Source organism: Pristiophorus japonicus, chromosome 1 (assembly GCF_044704955.1).
Source record: "Pristiophorus japonicus isolate sPriJap1 chromosome 1, sPriJap1.hap1, whole genome shotgun sequence".
Taxonomy (NCBI): domain Eukaryota; kingdom Metazoa; phylum Chordata; class Chondrichthyes; family Pristiophoridae; genus Pristiophorus; species Pristiophorus japonicus.
In genome coordinates this window covers 393,464,806-393,490,114 of record NC_091977.1, presented here as the reverse complement: position 1 = coordinate 393,490,114, position 25,309 = coordinate 393,464,806, and the positions used below count along the sequence as shown (strand labels likewise).

General features: G+C 44.9%; 1 protein-coding gene across 1 annotated transcript in view; it reads left to right on the top strand.

Annotated features, from left to right (window-relative positions):
* The window catches only part of LOC139274607 (extracellular sulfatase Sulf-1-like), a 547,728-nt gene that overhangs the window by 359,488 nt on the left and 162,931 nt on the right, over positions 1-25,309 (top strand). The window contains exons 6-7 of the mRNA XM_070891301.1: positions 10,957-11,108; positions 21,748-21,917. Of these exons, the coding sequence (XP_070747402.1) occupies positions 10,957-11,108; positions 21,748-21,917 (322 nt within the window). The remainder of the gene's footprint in view (positions 1-10,956; positions 11,109-21,747; positions 21,918-25,309) is intronic.

Below are 25,309 nucleotides of genomic sequence, written 5' to 3'. Positions count from 1 at the left end.
ATGTATATATTATTAATTTTTTTTGATTTCTTGGTTGATTTATTGATGCTTTTATCATTTATTATTGATGATGGCTCTTTATTTGTAAAACTGAAGTGTTTAATGTTTGTAAACTTCCCTTTAAACCCCCCCCCCCCATTCCCTACGCCTGATTTGTAACCTACGCCTGATTTTCTAAAGTGTAGACAAGGTTTTTTCGAGCGTACCAAAATCTTCACTTACTCCATTCGAAGTTAGTTTGGAGTAAGTTTTCACTGCCGAAACTTTGAAAACAGGCATAAGTGGCCGGGCACACCCCCTTTTGAAAAGAAATTCTGTTCCAAAGTGAAACTGTTCTAACTGACTAGGACTGGAGCAAACTAAATGCCGAGAATTTGAATTTCTAAGATACTCCGTTCTACACCAGTTGCTCCAAAAAATCAGGAGCAACTGAGGCCGAAACTTGGGCCCAATGTGGGTAAAGTGCAGCAGTGTTGAAATTCTGACTCCCACTTTGGCCTCTCCCAAGGATGGGTCATTAATATATTGGGATGGGTGGCTGCCCACACCTGTAGTACTGCAACAGGGGAGTCCATCTACTGATCAAGCTGAGTAGCCAAGTGTACTCATAGCAGGCACTCATAATTAGAACTTTAGCTCCCATGCTGGCAGGCCTTGAATCAAACAGTAATGCTATTCAATTATTTCCTGGTGGATCCCACTTGTGGCTCAGAATAGCACCTGTAGGTACCACTAGACCTATTAGCAGCATATATGGCAGGATTCCTGAGGTATTCTCGGAAGGCTCCAGACAGCAGTCGGAAAGTAGGGAGGAGCGCGGGTGTGAGAATTGCAAGCCCTCCTCGATCGAAATTGTCTCTCCCGCACTGAAGAAACAGGAGCTCAGTGGAGTTGAGATATACCAGGAAATGTACAGACATCTCCCTTTATGATATTTAGGATTATGAGGAGGGAAATTAATAGATTATTTTTCCCTTTTAAATTGGATTCAAATGATCGAAATATTATTTTTTATTCAAAAGAACATGCTTGATAGCTTTCGTTAAAGATGAGTGACGCACATTCTATTTGAACATGAGGTGATGAATTATAATGTGGAAAGAATTCAAGATACAAAAGGGACCAGAAGCATTTCACCATGAATATTCAATAGATTGGTAATACGGAGGCCATTATATACCACCCAGATTTAGGTGTTGAAGGATCACAGGGGTTGGCATAGAAAATTAATATTGGTGGCCTTAGCTGTAAAGTTAATGGAGCTTTGGGATTTATACAAAGAAACATTTACCAGGCAACATTTGAAGTGAAGCAATTAGCATACTGCACACTGGTTCAAGCTCATTTAGCTTGCGCTGGTCGAGACGGGGATCTGTGTAGGGCAGTACAAATAAATTAACTTGACAACATACAAAGGAAATTCATTGTAAAGGATTATTCGAGTTACAGTATTGTCGGTAAAATACAGCAAAACCTGCTGGGAACCATCTGAAAGAAGACAAAACAGAATGGCTTGGTCTGTGCAATATTTCAAATACTCACATCAACCAAGACTATTGGCAATGGCATGAATGCTGCAAAGTCCACTTTAGAATTAATGTCCCATAATTTGCGGTCAGTGACGAAGCAAAGAGTACGATAGCATAGTGGTTATGTTACTCGACTATTAAACCAGTGGCCTGGGTTAATGATCTGGTGTATGTGAGTTCATATCACATCACAGCAGCTGGGGAATTTAAATTCAATTCGTTCTGAAATGGCCGAGCAAGCTATTCAGTTGTACCGAACTGCTACAAATCAGAGGCCTAATGCATATTTGATGCATCCTTTACCAAATTGATTTGCCCTGAACACAGCTGACACTGGCAGGCTCCTGCAGCTCACTGGTCTAATGTAAATGAGGTCCAATATCTGGTGGGCCTTGGGCCTATACGTTCCGGTGCTGGGATCATTCCCTGCACTAAGAATTCTTTTTTTCTGGGTTTCTCCCATCCTCTCCTGAAGGCAATGACTCATGCTGGGCTATTATTCCATGGGCATCATCGGCCCACTGGTACCTCACCCGAAAGCCTAGTTGTCCAGTGCAAGCCTAAATAGTGAGTGATGGCAGGATGTTTGACTAGGAAGGACGACACAGCTGAATATGATATAATTCTCATGCATGAGCATTTCCCTACAGGAATCACAGGAGCCGGAACCACGGCTGATATTTTACCCCTAATTTACAGCCATTCAAGTAAACTAAAGTGCCATTAGTGCAGTCCCAGCTAACACCAAATAACTCGGCAGAGTCCAGCAATCAAACCTGGGAACTTCTTGTTTGGTGTGGTTCAGTACCACACTAGGCAATGCAGTTATGCATCGAGCCATTTGGGGGAGCCAGTAGCGTTTATATTTCTTTAATACAAGTTCCTTACATTAAATCACAGAACAGTTGTATTAGCAGTAAAATATTTTTTTGCTTGCTATGCTACCATTCACCACATTCACTACTGCAGAGGTTCAAGAAGGCGGCTCACCACCACCTTCTCAAAGGCAATTAGGAATGGGCAATAAATGCTGGCTTTGCCAACGATGCCCAAATTACACGGTACCTTGAATAACGAATGTGATTCATCAATGAAGCATCCGATTTTTATTTACATAAGAACATAAGAATTAGGAACAGGAGTAGGCCATCTAGCCCCTCGAGCCTGCTCCGCCATTCAACAAGATCATGGCTGATCTGGCCGTGGACTCAGCTCCACTTACCCGCCCGCTCCCCGTAACTCTTAATTCCCTTATTGGTTAAAAATCTATCTATCTGTGACTTGAATACGTTCAATGAGCTAGCCTCAACTGCTTCCTTGGGCAGAGAATTCCACAGATTCACAACCCTCTGGGAGAAGAAATTCCTTCTCAACTCGGTTTTAAATTGGCTCCCCCGTATTTTGAGGCTGTGCCCCCTAGTTCTAGTCTCCCCGACCAGTGGAAACAACCTCTCTGCCTCTATCTTGTCTATCCCTTTCATTATTTTAAATGTTTCTATAAGATCACCCCTCATCCTTCTGAACTCCAACGAGTAAAGACCCAGTCTACTCAATCTATCATCATAAGGTAACCCCCTCATCTCCGGAATCAGCCTAGTGAATCGTCTCTGTACCCCCTCCAAAGCCACTATATCCTTCCTTAAGTAAGGTGACCAAAACTGCACGCAGTACTCCAGGTGCGGCCTCACCAATACCCTATACAGTTGCAGCAGGACCTCCCTGCTTTTGTACTCCATCCCTCTCGCAATGAAGGCCAACATTCCATTCGCCTTCCTGATTACCTGCTGCACCTGCAAACTAACTTTTTGGGATTCATGCACAAGGACCCCCAGGTCCCTCTGCACCGCAGCATGTTGTAATTTCTCCCCATTCAACCTATTTAACCTATACCTTGCCATCTCCTGTGTCCTCTCTACTCCCATGGTCCCATGGTCTTGCTCACTGACAAGGGCATCTCAAACCACTTCCTTGTATACCCCACCATTCATTGACCCCATTCCCTCTAACCCCACTTCTTTCTACATCTGCCCTTGGAAAAAAAACTCCCCTCAGCCACTTACAATTGCATTCTTGAACTCTGTGCTGCCTAGCCTTTGGCCTTCTATTTACCATAATACATCTATAGCTGTTGATTTTCTGAACCACTCCTTCATCTCCTCCTTTGATGCTCTGTTCCCAGCAAAACCTCACTGTCTCCCATCCTGGTTGTTCTCCAGGTATCACCCTCACCTTCGTTTCCTCAAGCCCAAGAGATGCAAACATGAGCATATCTGTCACACAACTGGCTTAGCCATCCATTGCCAGATCTAGCTTGATCACATCAAACTCTGTTGCACCCAACTCTGCTCTGCCAAAACTCTACTACTCTAGCATCGTCCTGGAGATGAAAGATTACCCTTGAAAGATTTCCTAAGTTACAACAACAACTAGACTTCAAAGGTACCTCATTGGCTGTAAAGCGCTTTGGGATGTCCTTAGCTCTTTTACCCCATGCCTCTTTTCTCCACTACCAACCACTGTCCTTAACATCTCTCCTCTGTCCCTCCATCCTCACCTCCAACAACTTGTCACCAAGATAAAGGCCATTTAATTAACTAGGTCTGTTGCTTTTCTAGCACACCGAGCCAAACCTCCCTCCAAGCCACATTCTAAACCAGCCTTGAGAATACATCTCTCTATAGTTTCTCTCCCATATCCCCATGCCCATGCCAAGCTCATTTCATGCAAGCAAACCACCTCCTACTCCCTTGACCCTATTCCCACTAAACTGCCGTTACTGACCTCCATGCTAGCTGATATTGTAAATAGTTCCCTCTCCTCGGGCATTGTCTTCTCACCTTCAAAACTGCTGTCATCGCATCCCTCCTCAAAAAACGAACTTCAACCACTCTGTTCTTGCAAACTAATGCCCCCTCTTCTAAGTCTTTGAATGTGTTGTCACCTCTCAGATCGATGGCAATTTTTCTCACAACTCCTGGTTTGAATCTCTTTAATCAGGTTTGCACCCTGAAATGGACCCAAACCAAAGTCACGAGCAACATTCCCTGTATCTGTGGTGCATTATTCCTCCTTATTCTCCTCAATCTACAGCCTTTGAATTGTCAACCTCATCATCCTCCTCCAATGCCTCTGCATTGTCCAGGTGAGTTGGACTGACCTTGTTGGGCTCCACTCTGACCTCTCCAATTATAGCCAGAGCATCTCCACCAATGGCTTCTGTTCCCATTTCTACACCGTCACCTTCGGAATACCCCAGGGAACTATTCCCCCTCCTTTCCATTAACTATAGCCCTTGATGACATTATCTACAGATATGGGATCAGCTGCTACATGTACGCTGATGATATTCTCCATCACAAAAATTGCTTACTACCATCTCCATAACATCAGCTGCCTCCACTCCTACCATCATCATCATCATCATCATAGGCAGTCCCTCCAATCGAGAATGACTTGCTTTCACGTCAAAAAGTTCACAGATGTTTCAATAAAGGACCTAAATTCCAGGTCCCGAACTAAATCTTGAAGGGTGGAAGATGCCTGTATGTGGATTTTTTTAATGTGTGGTAGTCATCGTACACCAGCCACCACACGGGATTGACAGAGCTAGGTCTTGGTCCAGTGGCAGGGATTAACCAAGACGACTGGAGACCAGCTCTGCTGCACGGACCTAGTGCACACATATCGCAGTGTGGGCTGGTCCGTGCTGCGCCTGGGCCCTCGCCTTTTCTGGGCCCCGAACTCGCACCTCTCCTGGGCCCCTATCACATCCCTCTACAATCTCTCGTCGCCCCTTCGCCCAACCACAGAGCATCTGCTTATCCATGCCTTTGTGATATTTCAATATTAAAAATATTTTCAAACAAAAGGTAACTCAAAAATTGGAGTCCCAATGGTCTAGTTGAACTCTTGCCTATTTAACTGGGTGAATTTAGCCAGTTTTTGTACAACTGCTGAATGGAGCACTTTTGTAGTTCTGGGAGACTCACTTATTATGATGTTTAGCTGCATATTCATTTAATCGCACATGAATCTCTGGAACCAATCTATTTTCATTTAACAATATGTGAAAACAAAATATTTATTTGCATAATTACTTTTAATAGTTGGGTTGCATTTCCTCCGTTATTTTTAGTATACCAGATGATGAGTTCCCATCAATTCAATCAGCACTCTTGACTGGGTTAATAACAACAATAAAGTAGTGCAAATAGGAACTGATGCAAACAAATTAAAGGGCACTAAAAATAGTGCACATCATCATCATTTCGTTCCTTCTTGCTTTTCCCTTAGAGAATAGTGGGAAGTAGTGCCATATAAAAGGTTACTGCACAAGATAAAAGTTCATGGGATTGGAGGTAATAAATTAGCATGGATAGAGGATTGGCTAACTAACAGAAAACAGAGAGTCGGGATAAATGGTTCATTCTCTGGTTGGCAACTAGTAACCAGTGGGGTGCCACAGGGATCAGTGCTGGGACCCCAACTGTTTACAATCTATATTAACAACTTGGAAGAAGGGACTGAGTGTAACGTAGCCAAGTTTCCTGACGATACAAGATGGGAGGAAAAGTAATGTGTGAGGAGGACGCAAAAAGTCTGCAAAAGGACATAGACAGGCTAAGTGAGTGGGCAAAAATTGGCAGATGGAGCATAATGTTGGAAAGTGTGAGGTCATGTACTATGGCAGAAAAAACTCAAAGAGCAAGTTATTATTTAAATGGAGAAAGATTACAAAGTGCTGCAGTACAGCGGGACCTGGGGGTACTTGTGCATGAAACACAAAAGGATAGTATGCAGGTACAGCAAGTGATCAGGAAGGCCAGTGGAATATTGGCCTTTATTGCAAAGGGGATGGAGTATAAAAGCAGGGAAGTCTTGCTACAGTTACACAGGGTATTGATGAGGCCACACCTGCAGTTTTGGTTTCCATATTTACGAAAGGATATACTTGCTTTGGAGGCAGTTCAGAGAACGTTCACTATGTTGATTCTGGAGATGAGGGGGTTGACTTATGAGGAAAGGTTGAGTAGGTTGGGCCTCTACTCATTGGAATTCAGAAGAATGAGGGGTGATCTTATTGAAACGTATAAGATTATGAGGGGGCTTGACAAGGTGGATGCAGAGAGGATGTTTCCACTGATAGGGGAGACAAGAACTAAAGGGCATGATCCTAGAATAAGGGGCCGCCCATTTAAAACAGATGAATAGGAATTTCTTCTCAGAGGGTTGTAAATCTGTGGAATTTGCAGTTTCGACGAGCTGTGCAAGCTGGGTCATTGAATAAATTTAAGACAGAAATAGTTTCTTGAGCGATAAGGGGTTATGGGGAGCGGGCGGGGAAGTGGAGCTGAGTCCATGATCAGATCAGCCATGATCTTATTGAATGGCGGAGCAGGCTCGAGAGGCTGTATGGCCTAATCCTGTTCCTATTTCTTATATTCTTATGATTTGCAGGCTGATTAACTGTGCGTGCTAATGCTCCTTCCATGGCTCCTTCCATCTTTATACCAGCCGGTTAGTCCTATACGGCGGGAGGGTTTGATGGGCTCCCACAACCCACAGCATGAAGGGGGGGGCGGGCCACCCACATCCACCAGACGCGAGTATACCACTGGTTGTCAACCCAGAATTCAGAGCCTGAGCTCCGACTCCACTGTCTGAGATTGTCTGGAGTTGGGTTCGAACACTGCACCTTCTGGCCCAGAGGCAGGAATGCTAACATGGAGCCAAAGGCTTGCTCAAATAGTGCACAGAGGAAATTAAACTCGATTATTGGTTCAATTAAATAATGTCATCATCATAGGCAGTCCCTCAAAATTGAGGAAGACTTGCTTCCACTCTAAAAGTGAGTTCTCAGGTGACTGTACAGTCCAATACAGGAATTACAGTCTCTGTCACAGGTGGGACAGACAGTGAGTGAAGGAAAGGGTGGGTGGGTAGTCTGGTTTTTCGCAAGCTTCTTCCGCTGTCTGCGTTTGGTTTCTGCATGCTCTCGGCAACGAGACTCAAGGTGCTCAACGCCCTCTCGGATGTTGTTCTTCCACTTAGGGTGGTCTCAGGGTGGTCTTCCACTTAGGGTGGCCTCCCAGGTGTCGGTGGGGATGTTGCACTTTATCAAGGAGGCTTTGAGGGTGTTCTTGAAATGTTTCTTCTGCCCACCTGGGGCTCACTTGCTGTATAGGAGTTCCGAGTAGAGCGCTTGCTTTGGGAGTCTTGTGTCCGGCATGCGGACAATGTGGCCAGCCCAACGGAGCTGGTCGAGTGTGGTCAGTGTTTCGATGCTGGGGATGTTGGCCTGATCGAGAACACTGACGTTGGTGCATCTATCCTCCCAGTGGCTTTGCAAGATCTTGTGGAGGCAGTGCTGGTAGTACTTCTCCGGCGCTTTCAGGTGCCAGATTTGAGCTCCTGGTCGTCAAACACTCTCTTCCTCAGGTGACCGAAGGCTGCGCTGGCACACTGGAGGCGGTGTTGGATCTCGTCGTCGATGTCTGCCCTTGCTGACAGTAGGCTCCCGAAGTATGGAAAATGGTCCACGTTGTTCAAGGCCGCGCCGTGGATTTTGACGACTGGGGGGGCAGTGCTGTGAGGCGGGGTCAGGTTGGTGGAGGACCTTTGTCTTACGGATGTTTAGTGTAAGCCCCATGCTTTCGTATGCCTCGGTGAAGATGTTGACGATGGTTTGGAGTTCGGCCTCTGAATGTGCGCAGGCGCTCGCCTACTGTAGTACGATGACCGAGGATGGGACGACCTTGGATTTGGCCTGGGGGCAACGAAGGTTGAACACATTCCCATTGGTTCTACAGTTTAGTTCCATTCCAGCGGGGAGCTTGTTGACTGTGAGATGGAATATTGCAGCGAGGAAAATCGAGAAGAGCGTTGGCGCGATGACGCAGCCCTGCTTAACCCCATGTCTGGACATGGATTGGGTCTGAGGTGGATCTGTTGGTCAGGATCACGGCTTGCATGTCGTTGTAGAGCAGGCAGAGGATGTTGACAAACCTTTGGGGGCAGCTGAAACGGAGGAGGACGCTCCATAGACCCTCGCGGTTGACAGTGTCAAGAGCCTTTGTGAAGTCATAGAAGGCCATGTACAAGGGTTGGTGCTGTTCCCTGCATTTTTCTTGCAGTTGTCACACAGTGAAGATCATGTTCGTTGTACCCCATAGTGGACAGAATCCACATTGTGTGGGAGGAGCTCTTCAGCCACAAGGAGAAGATGGTTGAGGAGGATTCTAGCGATTACTTTCCCAGTAGCCGACAGCAGAGAGATTCTCTGTAGTTGCCGCAGCTGGACTTTTCCCCCCTTTTTGGCCTCTCCGCCTAATGTATAATCTAGCGATCAGTATGTTCTGAGATCATTATGTTCTGAGATCATTATCTTCTAAGAATGTTATGTACTGACTGGCTGCTTTATTGTTCAGCCAAAAAATGTATCTAAGAACATAAGAACATAAGAAATAGGAGCAGGGTTAGGCCATTCTCACAATATGGAGAATGCTGGCAACGCTGCATTTATTGCCCATCCTTAGTTGTCCTGAGAAGATGATGCTTGTCCTTCTACTTGAATTACTGCAGTCCTTGTGAGGATGATGATCCCATGATGATGTAGGGGACTTCAGGATAAGGACTTCGTGACATTGAAGGAACAGCAATATATGTCCAAGTCAGGATGGCGTATGACTTGGAGGGGAACTTGGAGGTGTTGGTGTTCCAATGACATTGCTGCTCTTATCCTTCTTGGTGGTAGAGGCCACAGGGGAAGGAGGTTCTGTCAAAGTAATTTTGTGAGTTGCTGTCATTATCATAGGTAGTCCCTCGAACCAAGGATGACTTGCTTCCACGTAAAAAAGTTTACAAGTGTTTCAATGATGGACCTAAAATTCCAGGTCCGAACTAAATCTTGAAGGGTGAAAAATGCCTGTGCGTGGATTTTTTTAACGTGTGCTGACCATTGCACACCAGCCACCACATGGGCTTGACAGAGCTAGATCTCGGTCCAGTAGCAAGGATTAACCAAGACAACTGGAGACCTGCTCTGCTGCACGGACCGAGTGCGCGCACACATCGCAGTGTGGGCTGGCCCGTGCTGCCCCTGGGCCCTCGCCTCTCCTGGGCCCCGAACTCGCGCCTCTCCTGGGCCTCGATCATGTCCCTCTACAATCTCTCGCTGCTCCTTTGCCCCGACCTCGCTGCTCCTGCAGTACCGGCCCACGATCCAATCACCGACCTGGACCTTGATGACGTCACTCTTCACTGCCGTTGCTCTCCTGCTCCAGCATGTGTTGCTCCCTGGAGTGGTATGCTGCCACGTTGCTCCTTCCGCTCCCCGGCCTGCTCCGATGGTGCTCGCAGGCCGGGGGCCAAGCAGATTGCTTTCTTAGATACCCTAATTTGTTTGCATTTGTTCTACAGTCAATAAGGCAAAAATCGGCGCTGGGAAGTCAGCGTGCGCCCCAACTGGGAGGCCCAAGGCTGGCCCGAAATTGGGCTTCAGGCCTCATTTCAATAATTTGGGCAAGCTGCCAGCACCTGTTGTGCCTTTGCAGGCAGCTCGCCCATCTCTGGAAATTAACTTCAGGTCGCTTGCCTCGCCAGCGGAGGCCCTCAGGTACGTGCAGAGCATTGAAGGGAGGACAGTGAGAGAGGGGCCAATTGTGGCTGGTGGTGACCATCAGGTATGCCATGAAGTTGGGAGCACCACTCCTGATCCTCCTGGCTCTACATGAATTTTTACCTATTTGCTAGCGGGCACTGTTTTCATGGCTGTGCATTGTAAGAAATAAAGAGGCATCCAGCAGTGAAGAACCAGTTGAATATTTTGTGAATCAGAGACATCGTTACACTTTGTACATGAATTGATTTTTAAAATCACTTTATAATCCATTATCTTGAATTTGAATATTTCCCATCATCTATAATTCTTTGTGTACAGTCTAAGCAAGGATTTTTCGAGCAAGATGTCAGCCTAAAAAGACGTAGTGAGGTAATATGGGCTAATGGCAATAGGATGCTCACCATCTGGTTCATTTAATTGACTTGTCCAGTTATTTGTATGAAGTTTTCTGATCCTAAAGCTGTGAATTAAATGGGAAAGACTGAAAGATTGCTACATGTCAAGCAAACGGAAACACTGGTAAGACCTGTAATGGTCTTGCAGCAGTGCACGTCCAGTTATCATCACCCAATTACGGCCTCCTTTTGATGGCAGCTGTATGGAAGTCCACCTCTCAGCAGCCTCCACAGTCCCATAGAGCACTGTGCTGAGAAGCGCCAATAATTAACTCAACAATGGACAAATAAAGAAACAGAACTTGCTGAGTCACAAGGGAAGTGAAACACCTCATTCTACTGTTTCAGATGTTTAAATCAATTTCAACTTAAGTGCTACATTTTGACTGACCTCCATTTTGTTCTCTTCTAGCATTCTTTGGGAAATACCTCAATGAATATAATGGCAGCTACATCCCACCGGGGTGGCGAGAGTGGGTTGGACTTATAAAGAATTCCCGCTTTTATAACTACACCCTCAGTCGGAATGGCTTTAAGGAGAAGCATGGATTTGATTATTCCAAGGTATCTGCTTCATTTGCTTGTAAATGTTACTTTCTTTCTTCATTTAATATTAATTTGAATAAATGTGTCATGCTTCTCCCCTTCACCCTAAACAAACTCACATTCATAGAAACAGAGACACATAGAAAAAAGGTGCAGGAGTAGGCCATTTGGCCTTTCGAGCCTGCACCGCCATTCAATAAGAGCATGGCTGATCATTCCTTCAGTACCCCTTTCCTGCTTTCTCTCTATACCCGTTGATCCCCTTAACCTTAAGGGCCATGTCTAACTCCCTCTTGAATATATCCAGTGAACTGGCATCAACAACTCTCTGCGGCAGGGAATTCCACAGGTCAACAACTCTCTGAGTGAAGAAGTTTCTCCTCATCTCAGTCCTAAATGGCCTACCCCTTATCCGAAGACTATGTCCCCTGGTTCTGGACTTCCCCAACATCGAGAATATTCTTCCCACATCTAACCTGTCCAGTCCCGTCAGGATCTTATATGTTTCTATGAGATCCCCTCTCATCCTTCTAAACGCCAGTGAATAAAGGCCCAGTTGATCCAGTCTCTCCTCATATGACAGCCCAGCCATCCCTGGAATCAGTCTGGTGAACCTTCGCTGCACTCCCTCAATAGCAAGAACGTCCTTCCTCAGACTCGGAGACCAAAACAAACACAATATTCCAGGTGAGGCCTCACTAAGGCCCTGTACAACTGCAGAAAGACCTCCCTGCTCCTATATTCAAATCTCCTAGCTATGAAGGCCAACATACCATTTGCCTTCTTTACTGCCTGTGAAATGTTGGTAACTTTGACATTTCCAGGTGGAAAGAGAGATTCATTGAGGACAGTTTAAGTAACACATGTGTATTGCAATAATATGAGATATTTAATCCGTATTTAAAATTGTTTGCAAAATGTTCACCCCCTTTTGGAAAGCAAGTTGAGATTTAATTCAACGTATTTGCTTTATTTGCATTTGCAGCAGATTCTTCTGTGCGTTCGCCTGCACTGTTGGTGAGGCCTGAAACAAAGCAAGCACCATTTTCCATTTTTTATAATTGATCCTGAGTTGCTAAATATAAAAGTCTACAACAATAACACTTGCACTGACTGGGGGATCATTGTTCAAAGCATTTTCCATTTAATTGTGGGAAAAAGATTACACTGTAAGAGGAATGACAGACACCTGTAGTGTGTATCTGGGATTATGACCTTCTTGCTTGGCCTCTTTCTGAGAACGATATGGCAGTAAGCCAAGGCCACCAGCCTACTTCAGAATGGCTTACTCCTGCAAATTGGAAATCCCAACTGTATTCAATACATTCCTATAGAATTCACCTTGAATTTTTTTGGAAGATTATAAAATTTCTTGCATTTTTTTTCTTTTTCTTTTTTTTCTTCCTAGTTTCCTACTTCCCTTCGATTCAGCAGGTGCTGACTCCTGCTGGGGTTCGATTCCATAGGTGCTGACAGACCTCCAGTAGTACATCCAACATTCCTTATATGAGAGGTCCGACAGTGAGTGACATTAGACTATTTGATTATGGAGGTCATCAGAGATAAGACGGATCCTGGCCTCGCCTGATGTCCACACAATTACACTTCCCACCATGATTCACTGGGTAGTGTTCAGGATAAAGAGTGCTACTTATTATAAAATGATTCAATTTAAAATGATAATTGTTTCTTTTTGAATCACTATTTTAAAATAATATCTTATGGAAGCACCATCTTTGCAAAAGAAGTTTGCAAGAATCTATGGCCTAAAAATTCCTTTAGGCCATTTTTAATGCAGTAAATGGGCGCAGGGAATGATCCTTGCACCTGAAGACAGAGGCCTGAGGATTGCAAGAAATTGTCCTCAGGCCTTGTCTAAGTATTCAGGGCCAGGTGGCTGGCACCTGCCCTACCTCTGGAGGTAGCTTGTCTGTCGGAAACATTCAGTTTTGGACTGCATTCCTTGCCTGTTTTAGGTGAGTGCCCCTTGTCCTTCTCCTTGATTTCAAAATGTGGAGCCACCTCTGCCACTTCAAAGAGCCGGCACAGGCATGATAGACTGAATGGTCTCCTTCTGTGTTGTATGATTCTATGATTTTAAAAGAAAGCTAGCCTTCATGAAGATGTACCATCTGAGAGACTGGCACCATGGGTAGTTTAGAGACTAGGATAGAAAACGGGTCTTCACGTGATGAATCGCCAGCCATAAGTGTACAGATGCTAGGGCAGCAGGGCTAGGATGCCAGAGATACCATGCAGCATGTTGGAGGGTGAGATCTCATACTTGCTCTGCTGCAGAGGACTCAGATGCTCACTTTGAGGGCCCAAGCTACTGAAAAAAATTGATGGACGTACAGCAGGAAATTCTAGGAGCATTGGACAGTCTGCCAGCAAGCTTGCACACACTGGCTCAAAGCATGAAGGAGTCTAGCTCCAACCTGTGTCGGGGTTTTGCACAGAGCAAGGAGACTATTCTGTCCAACATGGACTGAAGTGGTCAGATCCAGCTAACACTGCTGCCATGGAAGCACAGATGACTGCAATCTGGGGGCCAATATTACCAGAGGCTTCTCGAGTGTCATATCACTCTTACACTCCTGTTCTTGCACAGGAGTGCTGAGGCACTGTTCCAGGAGAGTAGCCTTGGCTTCATGGGACAGGCACCTGTAGTCCTCTCTCAGCTTGTATGCTCCCTGACACCCACTGCACCAGTGCTTTTGTTACTGCTACACAGCCAAGTTGGGCAAATAGCCCAATCTTTGCCCCGCAGATGTCATTCCAGCAGGGATGCGTTGGATCTGTCAAAAGAAAGCCGGTTCTCGGCATATGCACATTGCGCGGCGAGAACTGGCATTTACGAGGCCACATCGTACGACCCGGCAAGGCTGCAATTTTCAGCCCAATATTTGTCGTGAAGTGAGAGCAAGACTCTTAAGGCTGGACTGAAGGGAACCAATCGATAGTGGTAGTGGGGATGGTGGTGATAAGGATTGTGGGACTGTTGGTGTATTGGGGATGAGGGGGATGGTTCAGGTGCAGTGCTCTTCAGTGATCTGCTCTCTGAGTGCTCTGGCAGCTAGCGGCACTGGTGGCCAATGCTGCTCCTCCTCCTGCTGCACTTCTTGTTTCTCAGGTGGTGGTAAGGGCTGTTTCTACATGATAACAAAGTCATGGAACATGCAGCAGACAACCACAAAAACTACAAAGATCCTCCCAAATGGGCCAGGCAATGGAAACGTTGCTTGAGCACACCGACTGCTCAGTTACATTTCTGGTGGCAACATGGTTCTCATTGTAGGCCAGCTGTGCCTGACAGGAGTCATGAGTCAAGTCTGAAGGGGATAGCCCTTGTCACCCAGTAGCCAGCCTGTAACCTGATAGCATGCTTGGAACAATGGTGGCACAGAAGACTGTCTCAGGATGAATGCATCATGACTGCTACCAGCAAACTGGCACAGATTTGCATGATGCACTGTCTGTGATCACAAACCAGCTGGGCGTTGAGGGACTGGTATCACTTTCTATTGAAAAAGATGCCTGGCTAGTGATGGAGAGCACGCAAGGCAATGTGAGTGCCGCCTACAGCACCTTGGATCCTGGGGAAGTTTGCCATGCATGTGAAGCCGTGCTTTCTCGGTCTGCTTCGCTCTGTCCATGTGAAATGAGATGTAGACGTTCCTTCTGGTGTCGAGAGCCTCGATAACTTCTCTGAGACAACAGTGGACTGAAAACTGGGAGAGGTCATTGATGTCACCTGCTGCAGCCTGTAAGGAGCCTGCTGCATAAAGGTTAAAGGCTACGGTGACCTTGACAGTCAGACAGTGCTTTCAATGCCCTGAGAAGCAAAGGGACCTGAGGCATTGCTCCTCAGCGAAGTTCAGAAAACCCTCTGTGGGTATGGCCTCCTGCGCAGTTCCTCCTCCTCCCTCCTCTCCCAGCTGCTTCTGCTCTCTACTGTCATCACTTGATAAGAATGTAGGAACATAAGAAATAGGAGCAGGAGTAGGCCATTTGGCCCCTCGAGCCTGCTCCGCCATTCAATAAGATCCTGGCTGATCTGATCTTGGCCTCGACTCCACTTTTTCTACCCGCTCCCCATAACCCTTCAATCCCCTATCGTTCAAAAATCTGACCCAGCCTCACCAGCTCTCTGGGGAAGAGAATTCCAAAGATTCACGACCCTCTGAGAGAAGAAATTCCTCCTCATCTCCGTTTTAAATGGGCGACCCCTTGTTCTGAAACTATGCCCCCTAGTTCTAGATTCCCCCACGAGGGGAAACATCCTCTCTGCACCGACCCTGTCAAGCCCCCTCAGAATCTTATGCATTTCAATAAAATCACCTCTCATTCTTCTAAACTCCAGTGAGTATAGACCCCACTTGCTCAACCTTTCTGCATAAGATAACCCCTTCATCTCAGGAATCAACCTAGCAAACCTTCTCTGAACTGCCTCCAATGCAAGTATATCCCTCCTTAAATAAGGAGACCAAAATTATATGCAGTACTCCAGGTGTAGTCTCACCAACGCCCTGTACAGTTGTAGCAGGACTTCCTTACTTTTTTGCTCCATCCCCCTTGCAATAAAGGCCAACATTCCATGACTGCATGAAACTGTTATCAAGTCAGCCAAAAGCAATCCAGCTTCAGCAAAAACTTCTTCTCAGATGTCAGAGTTAAGTTTTTATACTGGATGAACCCATTAAATAGTGCTGCTGAAAGGTCCTTCCTACCTGTTACCGCTACAAATTGCTGCGCAAGTTTATCACGTGGTGAGTCAGAAGTTGGGGCAGACCAATATCACAAAAGAATTTTTCAACAAGCCCTACCAGATCGCCCATGACTGCAGTAAAAGATGGGACCCTTATTTAAATATTTTAATGGTCGTTTAACAGACCTTCAGCGCAAACCCTGGATACCTACAGAGCAGCCCGATCTAATATGGCCGACAGTGCATTTCTGGCATGGAGTAAGTGCGCACGTGTTGTCCTCCATATTGGATGCTTAGGTGCCTGTTTTACACCCCAAAAACGGGCATGTGCCAATTAATTATTAGACTATGGGATTCTTGAGAATTATTTTCAAATTTTCAGTTTCCATGTGCTAATGGAATCATAGTCATTAACGTATAATGGGAATGTCATCATGCATCAAGGACACAGGGTGCAGTGGCAATCGCACTACTAGAACAGGCACAGATAGGGTTCAAAAATCAACATGTAAAATAAAAACTGAACAATTATAAAAGTAACAGACACAATGGAGTGATTTTAAGGTTTTAATCTAATCTTAACATTCAGAGGATGGCTTTTGTAACATCACCTGGACCAGGGATTAATGCCTTGTAATCACTTGTAGATCTGCATTATTCATTGTTTAAAAGAGAGAAAGTTAAGACCTAAAATCTGGAGTACTAAAACATTTGGCTTCCATTCGTTGTTAGTATTGTGTAAATCACTGTACTTAGCCTGCAGACTGCAGCTAGAAGCCATGTTTTAAAAAGCATGTCACTTATTTAAAACAGAATGTCATTCCAGTGCTGGCATACTTTTAAAAAAAAAATTAAAAGAAGGAAATGATCCCCATTTGGGCTTGTCATTAATGTTACTATAAACAATAGCCCTAAATTGCTCTCTCTGCAGAGCATAATTACAGTATTAATTTCCAGAAGCCTGCTGAGATTCTGGTATTGAGAGAGAAAGGGCACAGCTGGTTGGCTTGTACTAACATTGACATGTGACATGGAGTCTACCCTCAGGCTGTGCCTTTGCAGCTGTGCTGAACTCTGCTTTCAGAACATGTGATTAGTCATGCCCTTGAGTGCTTTAAATTACAAGAATTTCTTCAGCAGTTTCTCACTGATGCTTATATAAGGCACCAGGGTGAGTGATGAATAGCCAAGAAAGTGGCCTTTACTTCTGCTGAAGACAATGTTGTAAACAGACTGTTGCCATGTACCACACGCAGTCCATGCTTTTGATATGGAGATTCTGTCAGTGCTAATTTAGGATTACTCGTTTTAATTAAACGTTCCTGTTACCTTCCGGTGGCTGAATCTGGAAAATTAAACATTATTAAACAGAAATGGTGTTAGCAACTCACTGGAAGAACTTTTGGCAAGGTTCCGTTGTAAGAATAAATATATATCAGGGTAATTTTATGGGTATGTGCTCATCAGAAGTGCATATCAGGAACTCGGGTATCTCACCTCAAGATTTTATGTCCATTAAAATTATTGGGCGGAATTGAGGAATTGAACCGGTTTTTGAAATGCAGTTTCCATATTGTTAATTTTTTTTCATAGGTTTTTATCTAACTTAATACTTTTTGTGTGACGCTGTTTACTCTCCATTGAAGGGTATGTACCTTCCCCACATTTTTTGTCCTTTTGCAGGTGCTTTCCCAGTTATCTGGTCTGTTACCAAGAGGGTGGGGCAAGTGACCGAGCATTGGCTATGCCATTTGGTTGGCTGGTCACCAGGAGGCATAAGAGGACAGCCTGATGAAAATCTCCTGTCTGGTTTTCTGTTCACCCATCACCTGCATTCGGCACCCCTTCACCAATTGCAGCTCAGATTGGGAATTCAGTTGTGTGTGTGCCCCTCTCCATGGCACTTTGATGGCCAGCCCCTCGGCAACATTTCCCATTATTATTCTTTCTATGTAACATGTTTTACCATCAGACACATGCAGGCTCCAACCCCATTATTTATGCTTCCCTTTATTTAAAAACTTGGTAAGTTGTCTTGTCAGACAACAGGGTAACACAGCAGCTTTGAGACACTTTTATTCAGAGCACAGTGAAAATGTTGACCCTTTAATCCAGGCTTCATACAAATGTTCAAAAGGAGAAAATCCAGTTTGAACATGCTACAGATTTTAAAAGCTGAGCCAATTGCCTTGAGTTCCCCAATCACTGACTAAAATTGTTGCCACCTGAATCTTCTCACTTTCTTTTATTTCTCTCTGTCATAGGGGAGCTTTGGCCAGAAGTGGTATAAATCTTGTTGATGTTACTGCTGTGTTGATAGCTTCGGTTTCACTGATTCTCTTATACTTTGGTAATGTTTCACACAGATGGAAGTTGTTTAAAGTCAAATGCAGCTCTGGATTTCAGATCAAGGGCAAAATTATGTTACCACTATTAGGTTTATCAGCAGGCAGTTGCATTAGAATTTGCATTCAGTGAAACAGCACAATTGAACATGGAATCATCATTTACATATACTTATGTCATACTTTGGTACTGCTAGGATTCAAACTGGTAGAAAGAGACAGCCATACAACCCACTGACAGCCAAATCAGACAATTTGAAAACTGTTTGAAAGGTCACAAAATCTGCACAGTTGCCCCTCCCGCCTCTCCACGCTGCCCCCCCTCCCCCCCCCCCCGCCACCCCGTCAGAGATGAGGGCGCTGAAATTCTTTGAGAACGAGCGGAACTTTCACACATCCACTCACTTGTTTCCAGCCCAGTCCAAAATCCTGGAGTCAGCCAAATTAAATATTTTGGCGGGCTGCTTTGTATACCTAGGACACCCATCCCAGCAGGTGTGGGAGTCATTTTACTCCAATGCCTTGTCACAGCAATAGCAGGTCTGCAGCACCCTAGCAGACACAGGAAATATTTCTAAAAAATTTCATGTTGGTTTCTTCTGCTATTTTCACCAATAAAGTTGATCATTCTGTGATCAATTGCATAATCAAAGCCAACCTTTGAATTTTTTAAGTGGGCTCCCCTACAGCCCTAGCAATGAAGGCCGCCTGGGACTCACAGGCATTCCAGACACCTAACATTGTTTGCTAAGGGGGAAACTCAGGCTTCATTCACATTGTATTATATACCCACTCACTTGCATGTGTTCTGGGCCTGTCACCAAACGTGCCAGGCTTTCTGGTGAGAACAAGAAATGGTAGAATCTTGTCATATCCGAGGTTCACTCCATATTAGATTGCAGACCTCTCCCGAGTGGCAAGTTCTGACTACAGGTGGGAGCCTGCTGAAAATTTTTGAATTGAGGTAACCTGGATAATATGCAAGGGATCAATGCGAAGTCCATCAGGAGGATGAAAATTCTGCCTTTCCCTACCTTCGCTGTTGACCCCACTGTGCAGAAAAATCTACAATGTACAAACACACGGACAGACACTGACACACGGACAGACACTGACACACGGACAGACACTGACACACGGACAGACACTGACACACGGACAGACACTGACACACGGACAGACACTGACTCACGGACAGACACTGACACATGGACAAACACTGACACAATTACAGACACTGACACACTTACAGACACTGACACACTTACAAACACCGACACACGGACAAACACTGACACATTGGACATAAGGGAGTGTATCAGGAAAATGACTAGATGAGAGAGAGTAATGGTTTTATTGGAGACTAGAGCAAACCGATAGCTGCAAAACCTTTGTGGTGAATGGAGGGCCAAAGACTAGACATTTGGGAATTAGTCTCTCTTGAGGGAGATTTTTTTTTCCGAGAGCTTACACAGGAGGAAGTGGGGTTGGGAGATTTGCATAAAAAAGTGCACAAATGTTCATTCACATAAAAGGTAGATACATAAGGGCAATTGTCCTCTTCAGAATTAGACGGTGAATGGGGCATGTACTCCGCCCACCTGAATAAGTCGATGTTGAGCTTGTGCCATTTTTATGGCTGGGCCTCACTTCAATTAAGCTGGTGAGCTGCTCATCCAAAACATACTCCCTAAAAACAGCTTCCCAATCTGTGATGGGAAATCTGGCACAGTGACCGATTGTGATGCAGCTGCAGTAGCACCTTAAAGGGGAGGGGTGATAGCATCAGGAGTACAATTTTTGTAGTGGCTTATAGTGACAGGGAAAATGTTTGCGTGCCTACAACTGCAAAGAGATTAATTATCGGAAATCTTTCAGGCTTAAAACCCACACTGAGTGCCAGCATTCCCTGACTGCAGCTAGGGAACTCTTAAAAGAATGTTCAAAATAGTCTCAAATTGTATCGGAGATTGTGGCGAGTTCATCAGATCCTGATTTGCATGTATTTATGAGGTCTTCAGCTGTTTTTGGTGGGAACATTGTTCACCTAAATCAAGGTCTGCCCGGTCCCATTTTTGGCGCTTTTGTTTCCCACGTGAGTTTGATCCTGCTGCCGCTACCCTGTTTTTAGGCAGAAACAGAGCAACAGGGACATGAAAATTGGACTATTGCGCAACTACATTGCACTTGAATAAAGGAGCATTACTGAGTATCTGTTCTATATTAAAATCCCTCAGTGGGTCTCCGCATTCCATTTCAAAATGTGTGCAAAACCCCCACATGACCTGATATCTGTGGTACAGTGCATTCTAAAAGTGTCCCCATGTACCTGTCATACTTTTTATGCTAGTAGGCGGCACTCTGATGGAGGGTTCCAGTGTAATCAAGTGTTTGCTTGAGCTCTGCTTTTGAACTAAAGTTATATATGACTGTCTCCCTTCATCAATATTTAACCCAGTGATGTCATTGTTTGAGCCAGAACAGGTCCAGTAAGTGCCCTAAATGCAGGAGCAGGCAAATGCATGGAAATTTTAAATTGTTTAGTGTCAGGGGATTGATCAGGCTGCCTATTTGTTCTTAAAATTCTAATTTTTTGGTCACCTTGCCATTCTGCTGCAGCTCTGGCCATCCCTTGCTGACCCACTTCTGAGCCTCCCATTGAAACTCGCTCTAGCAGCTTCCCTTTTGCACAGGCACCCTGACTTATGCCCAACTGCCACATCCAAAAAGCTCAATATTGTGCTGGAAGAGTTTAGAGTTTTTCCCTGCTGGGAGAGGTCACCGGGTTCCCTCTCCCCTTCCCCCCCTGCTCTTCTGAGATACTTTGCCACTTCTCCATTGAGAGAGTTTGCTGATATTAAGGTAGCTTTCCTGCCTTTGCTCCCTCAACCCCGTGCCCTCTCCCCCTCCTTCTGCCCTGTGACTCTCTTTCCCCTCTCTCGCTCTGTACCCTGGAAAATCTCCTTCCCCTCATCTGCCTCCTTATACCTCCCACTTCTTCATGTTTCACCTCTCCATCCTTCCTCTCCATCTTCTCCCATCCTCAACCTCCTCTCCATCTTATTTCTCTCCCATTCTTTCTCCTTCCTTCCCCTGCCTCTTCCCTCCCATCTACTTCCTCCCCCATCCCCATGTTCTAACCTTGCTTGATCAAGATATTGCGGCTGGTCTTGACTCTCTGTGGGCAATGCCACGGGAGAACGACGAGTGAGTTCAGTAGTTCCAAAGGCGGGAATTTGACAACCTTTTGGTTCTGACAATTCATTGATAAACCAATTTTGGAGTTCTGACTCTCCTTTGTAGCAAACACATTTTCTATCCCATCATGTGTAAGTGCAGTTCCCTTTTCTTTTTCCTCGGCTCAGTTCTGTGAAATAGAATTCAAGTGATACAGTGCAACAAAGATTTTTGTCTTTGTTGTTGAAGGAAACTAAACATTGCAACCTTCTATATTGTTTATAACGTTACAGCACCAAACACTTGAACACTTGACCTTTTGACAAGTGTTTCGGATTTCTAAAGAACCCGCTGTACTTGTTTAAGGTTGTGTAATTTTTCTGTGAAATCACAAAGGATTTAGAATACTTGGGATTTTCTTTTTCAGGATTACTTTACAGACGTGATTACCAATGACAGTATCAATTACTTCCGCATATCCAAGAAGATATATCCGCACAGGCCTGTGCTTATGGTCATCAGTCATGCTGCACCCCATGGCCCTGAGGATTCTGCACCACAGTTTTCGGAGCTCTTCCCCAATGCCTCACAGCATATGTGAGTAAAAAAACCTACCTCAGGGACAAGACAACCAGGCATTTTCTGGTGTTGTTTACAGAAGAGATGAATGTTCTGGCTTGTGGCATTTATCCAGCAAGTAATTAAACATGGAATATATATCACGTTCTGCTCTCTCATTCATATTTATGCACAGTCATGGATGAGCAAAAAGTTAAATTGCAACATGTTGAAGTAGGTTCAGGTTTGACCTGAAACCAAATTTCAGGCACTTCTGGAAGTTTGTTTGAGTCAAGCCCAGACTGATAGAATAAAAATTTGCTCTCTTTGTTACTTGTAAGGACCCTACATGAAATGAGTTTGGGCAGTCTCAATATAGCTCCTAGTATGCACGACCCCACACCACCATACTGTTTCTAATTTTGCATTAAGTTCGCAATCTGATTCAGGGAGACTAAAGGAATGCTGCTATCGCAAATGGAAAAATATTGCAATTGTGCAATAGGATGTCTTCTGAAGTCAGGGTGGAGGCACATTCTTGGGGCAGAGTTGAGGGAGGTTTACTCTGCCTACCTTAGTGTGTATGATGCTGCCATTGGATGCCCCTTAAGGAAAGTGCAATTCCTCAGCTGATAGCACAAAAAAATTCACAAAACAAGGTTAAATTCGGTGAAGCCTTAAAATCAGAGCCCAGTTCCATTCCCTTGAACTGTTTATTCTTCAATATGTTAGCCTGTAGATCTGACTATACTCAGCAGAAGTGGAGGGTTTAACCTTAACAGGAATACTCTGCAGCTAGACAGGGAAACCTCGGGCTTCTCCTGCTCCAGACTTCCCTCCCCTGACTGCAATTAACTACCTCCTTCCACCCCCACCTCCCAACTTATGTTACTGCCAAGGACTTGATCCCTGTGGCCAGCTTCCTGCTGTGCTCATCCCACTCCCGCCAGTCGGCTCCACATCATTCACCCTGGATTGGGGGTGAGCCCAAGAGTTAAAACGGTCGAGGCTTCATGTTATCGAGCTGGGGCTAGGCTAACACTCACTCCACCAACTCTCAGCTCACCCCATATTAAGGCGCTTTACGTTCAATTCTTTCTTTCATTCTTCCTTCCTCCTTCCTTGAATGTCCCAGGTTGAGTTCCTGGTCTATTGCTGATATAGTTAATGTCAACAATAGAAATACTACAAATGCCTTTGTGTCCATTTTTTGATTACACCTCTCTGAAGTACTTTGAGACATTTTTATGTGTTAAAGGCACTATATTAGTGCAAGTTGTTGTTGTCATTGGAGTTGCCGTCTTTAGCATCCCTGGCCCAGGGAGAGGAAAAGTCAGCTGGATTTTTGCTCCTGATCACTATTCAGTGGCTTTTGCTAGATAGTGCATTGGTGAGGACAAGATCAGCTGGGATCCCTTCCATGGTCAACAGCTTACTGATACCCACAGTCTGGGGTGACACATGAAGAATTGTCACTTGGGTGAATTGCCATAGCACAGCCATCACCTCATGATTCGTACCCCAATAGAACCAGCGCCTTTAGGAGAGTAGAGGAGATAAGGAGGAAAAAATAAAAATGACCTATCCTCTCGATCACAAGAAGAATTCTGTCTTTAGTGCTCAATTAGGACTCAAAAAGAAACATCATTCATTACAACCAGACTCCCACATGATAGCCTTGCCACCATCTCCTATATTTTGGCAGATGCCATGTTCCCATCCAGTTGCTGCCAGAACCAAATGTTTTTTTGAATATTCTAATCTGATGATTACTCCTAGGAAAGGAAAAGAAACCAGATAGATTAACATCAGCGGTATCTTGTAAACGACCAACAAGGAAACTCTAAATCACAGTCCCTTGTACATTCTCTGTGTCGGCCTAGTTTAAAAGTCTTCCCATTGGTGCTACATGACTTGTTTTATAGCATTATTAGATTTGATATATAATTGCCATAAGTTTTCCCTATCACAACAGAGAAAGAACATGCACAGCCTAGGGCACTGAATCAAGCTGTTTTCTAATCTGTTTGTGATTGGGATTACGGTGATTGGACATTGGGAGGTCTAAGGTTAATGTAAAGCCAAATGATACGTCAGGATAAATTTTGCGAGGCCCATCACCACCAACAGAGCTTTGCACAAAGGCACGCACATCGTAAATCATAGGCATTGCTGTATTGGGTGTGTATGAGGCCTTGCAAGTGTAGCAGGACCTTGCAAAATTTACTCTCGCATCTGCTTCAGGTAAAGTAAATGTACCATCAGTTTTCATTTTCATTGTGAATTTCATTTTAAAACGTGGGAATGTCTTGATTACTTGATTTTCCTTGCCATGCACTACTTAGGGATGATCTTTCTCTGCTCATGTCTGGAGCATGCGCATTTCCTGCGTGCAAAGAAGAGAATAAAGAGGCAGAGACCCATCACAGTGTGCCCCTTGAGTGACCCAAATGCTGGTGCTTGGTGCAGGCACCAGCATTAATAGGTCATGCCTATGAGGAGGGAGGGATATTTCTGTGCTCCCTGCCTCATTTTTTATTACAGTTGGGTTTTCGCAACATAACGATGTTTTGAGAATGCGAACATTATGTATTTGTAAACAGAGAGAAAAAGCTTTCCAAACAATTTTACAAAAGCAACAATGCCCATTTTAAACTATTTATCTAAGAATATTGGCCTTGAACATCTCTGGGTCCCAGTGCCTTTCCTGCCATGATTCTGGAAAACAGCAGTGCCATTTTCAGAAGTTTCCACACACTTCTTACAAGGTAATAATTGTAAGGGGGCAGAGCCAGGGCCGGGGTCTCCACCTGCCGGGTGTTCCCCACTTGCCAGGCTCAGTCGAGTTCCAGCATATCTCTGTAGGCTGGTATTCCAAGGGAGTTGAGGTTTAATGGATGAAAGTGGGCCCCATCAGGCCGGGGAATTTAACTAAAGAAAGGGACTTCAAAAAAACCTTTTCTTGATCAGCCCCCATACCAAAGAGACTGAAAGGGACATGATTTGGGAGAGGGTCTGGGCATCTCCCCCAGTGGTGAAAGATTTTCCAGCCACATGAGGAATAAAGGCACTGGGGATGTGCTTGTAGTACTGTATCTACCTGCCCCATATAAATTAGATGCCCTCTGACCTACTCTGCGAACTCCAGTGGGACAGGTGCTGGAAGGCACTGGTGGACACAATTAACAACAGCAACAACAACTCGTATTTATATAGCGCCTTTAACGTACTGAAACGTCCCAATGCACGTCACAGGAGTATTATGAGATAAGAAATTTGACACCGAGCCGCATAAGGAGAAATTAGGGCAGGTGACCAAAAGCTTGGTGAAAGAGAGAGGTTTTAAGGAGCGTCTTGAAGGAGGAAAGAAAGGTGGATAGGCGGAGATGTTTAGGCAGGGAATTCCAGAGCTTTGGAGTCAGTGGCTAGGG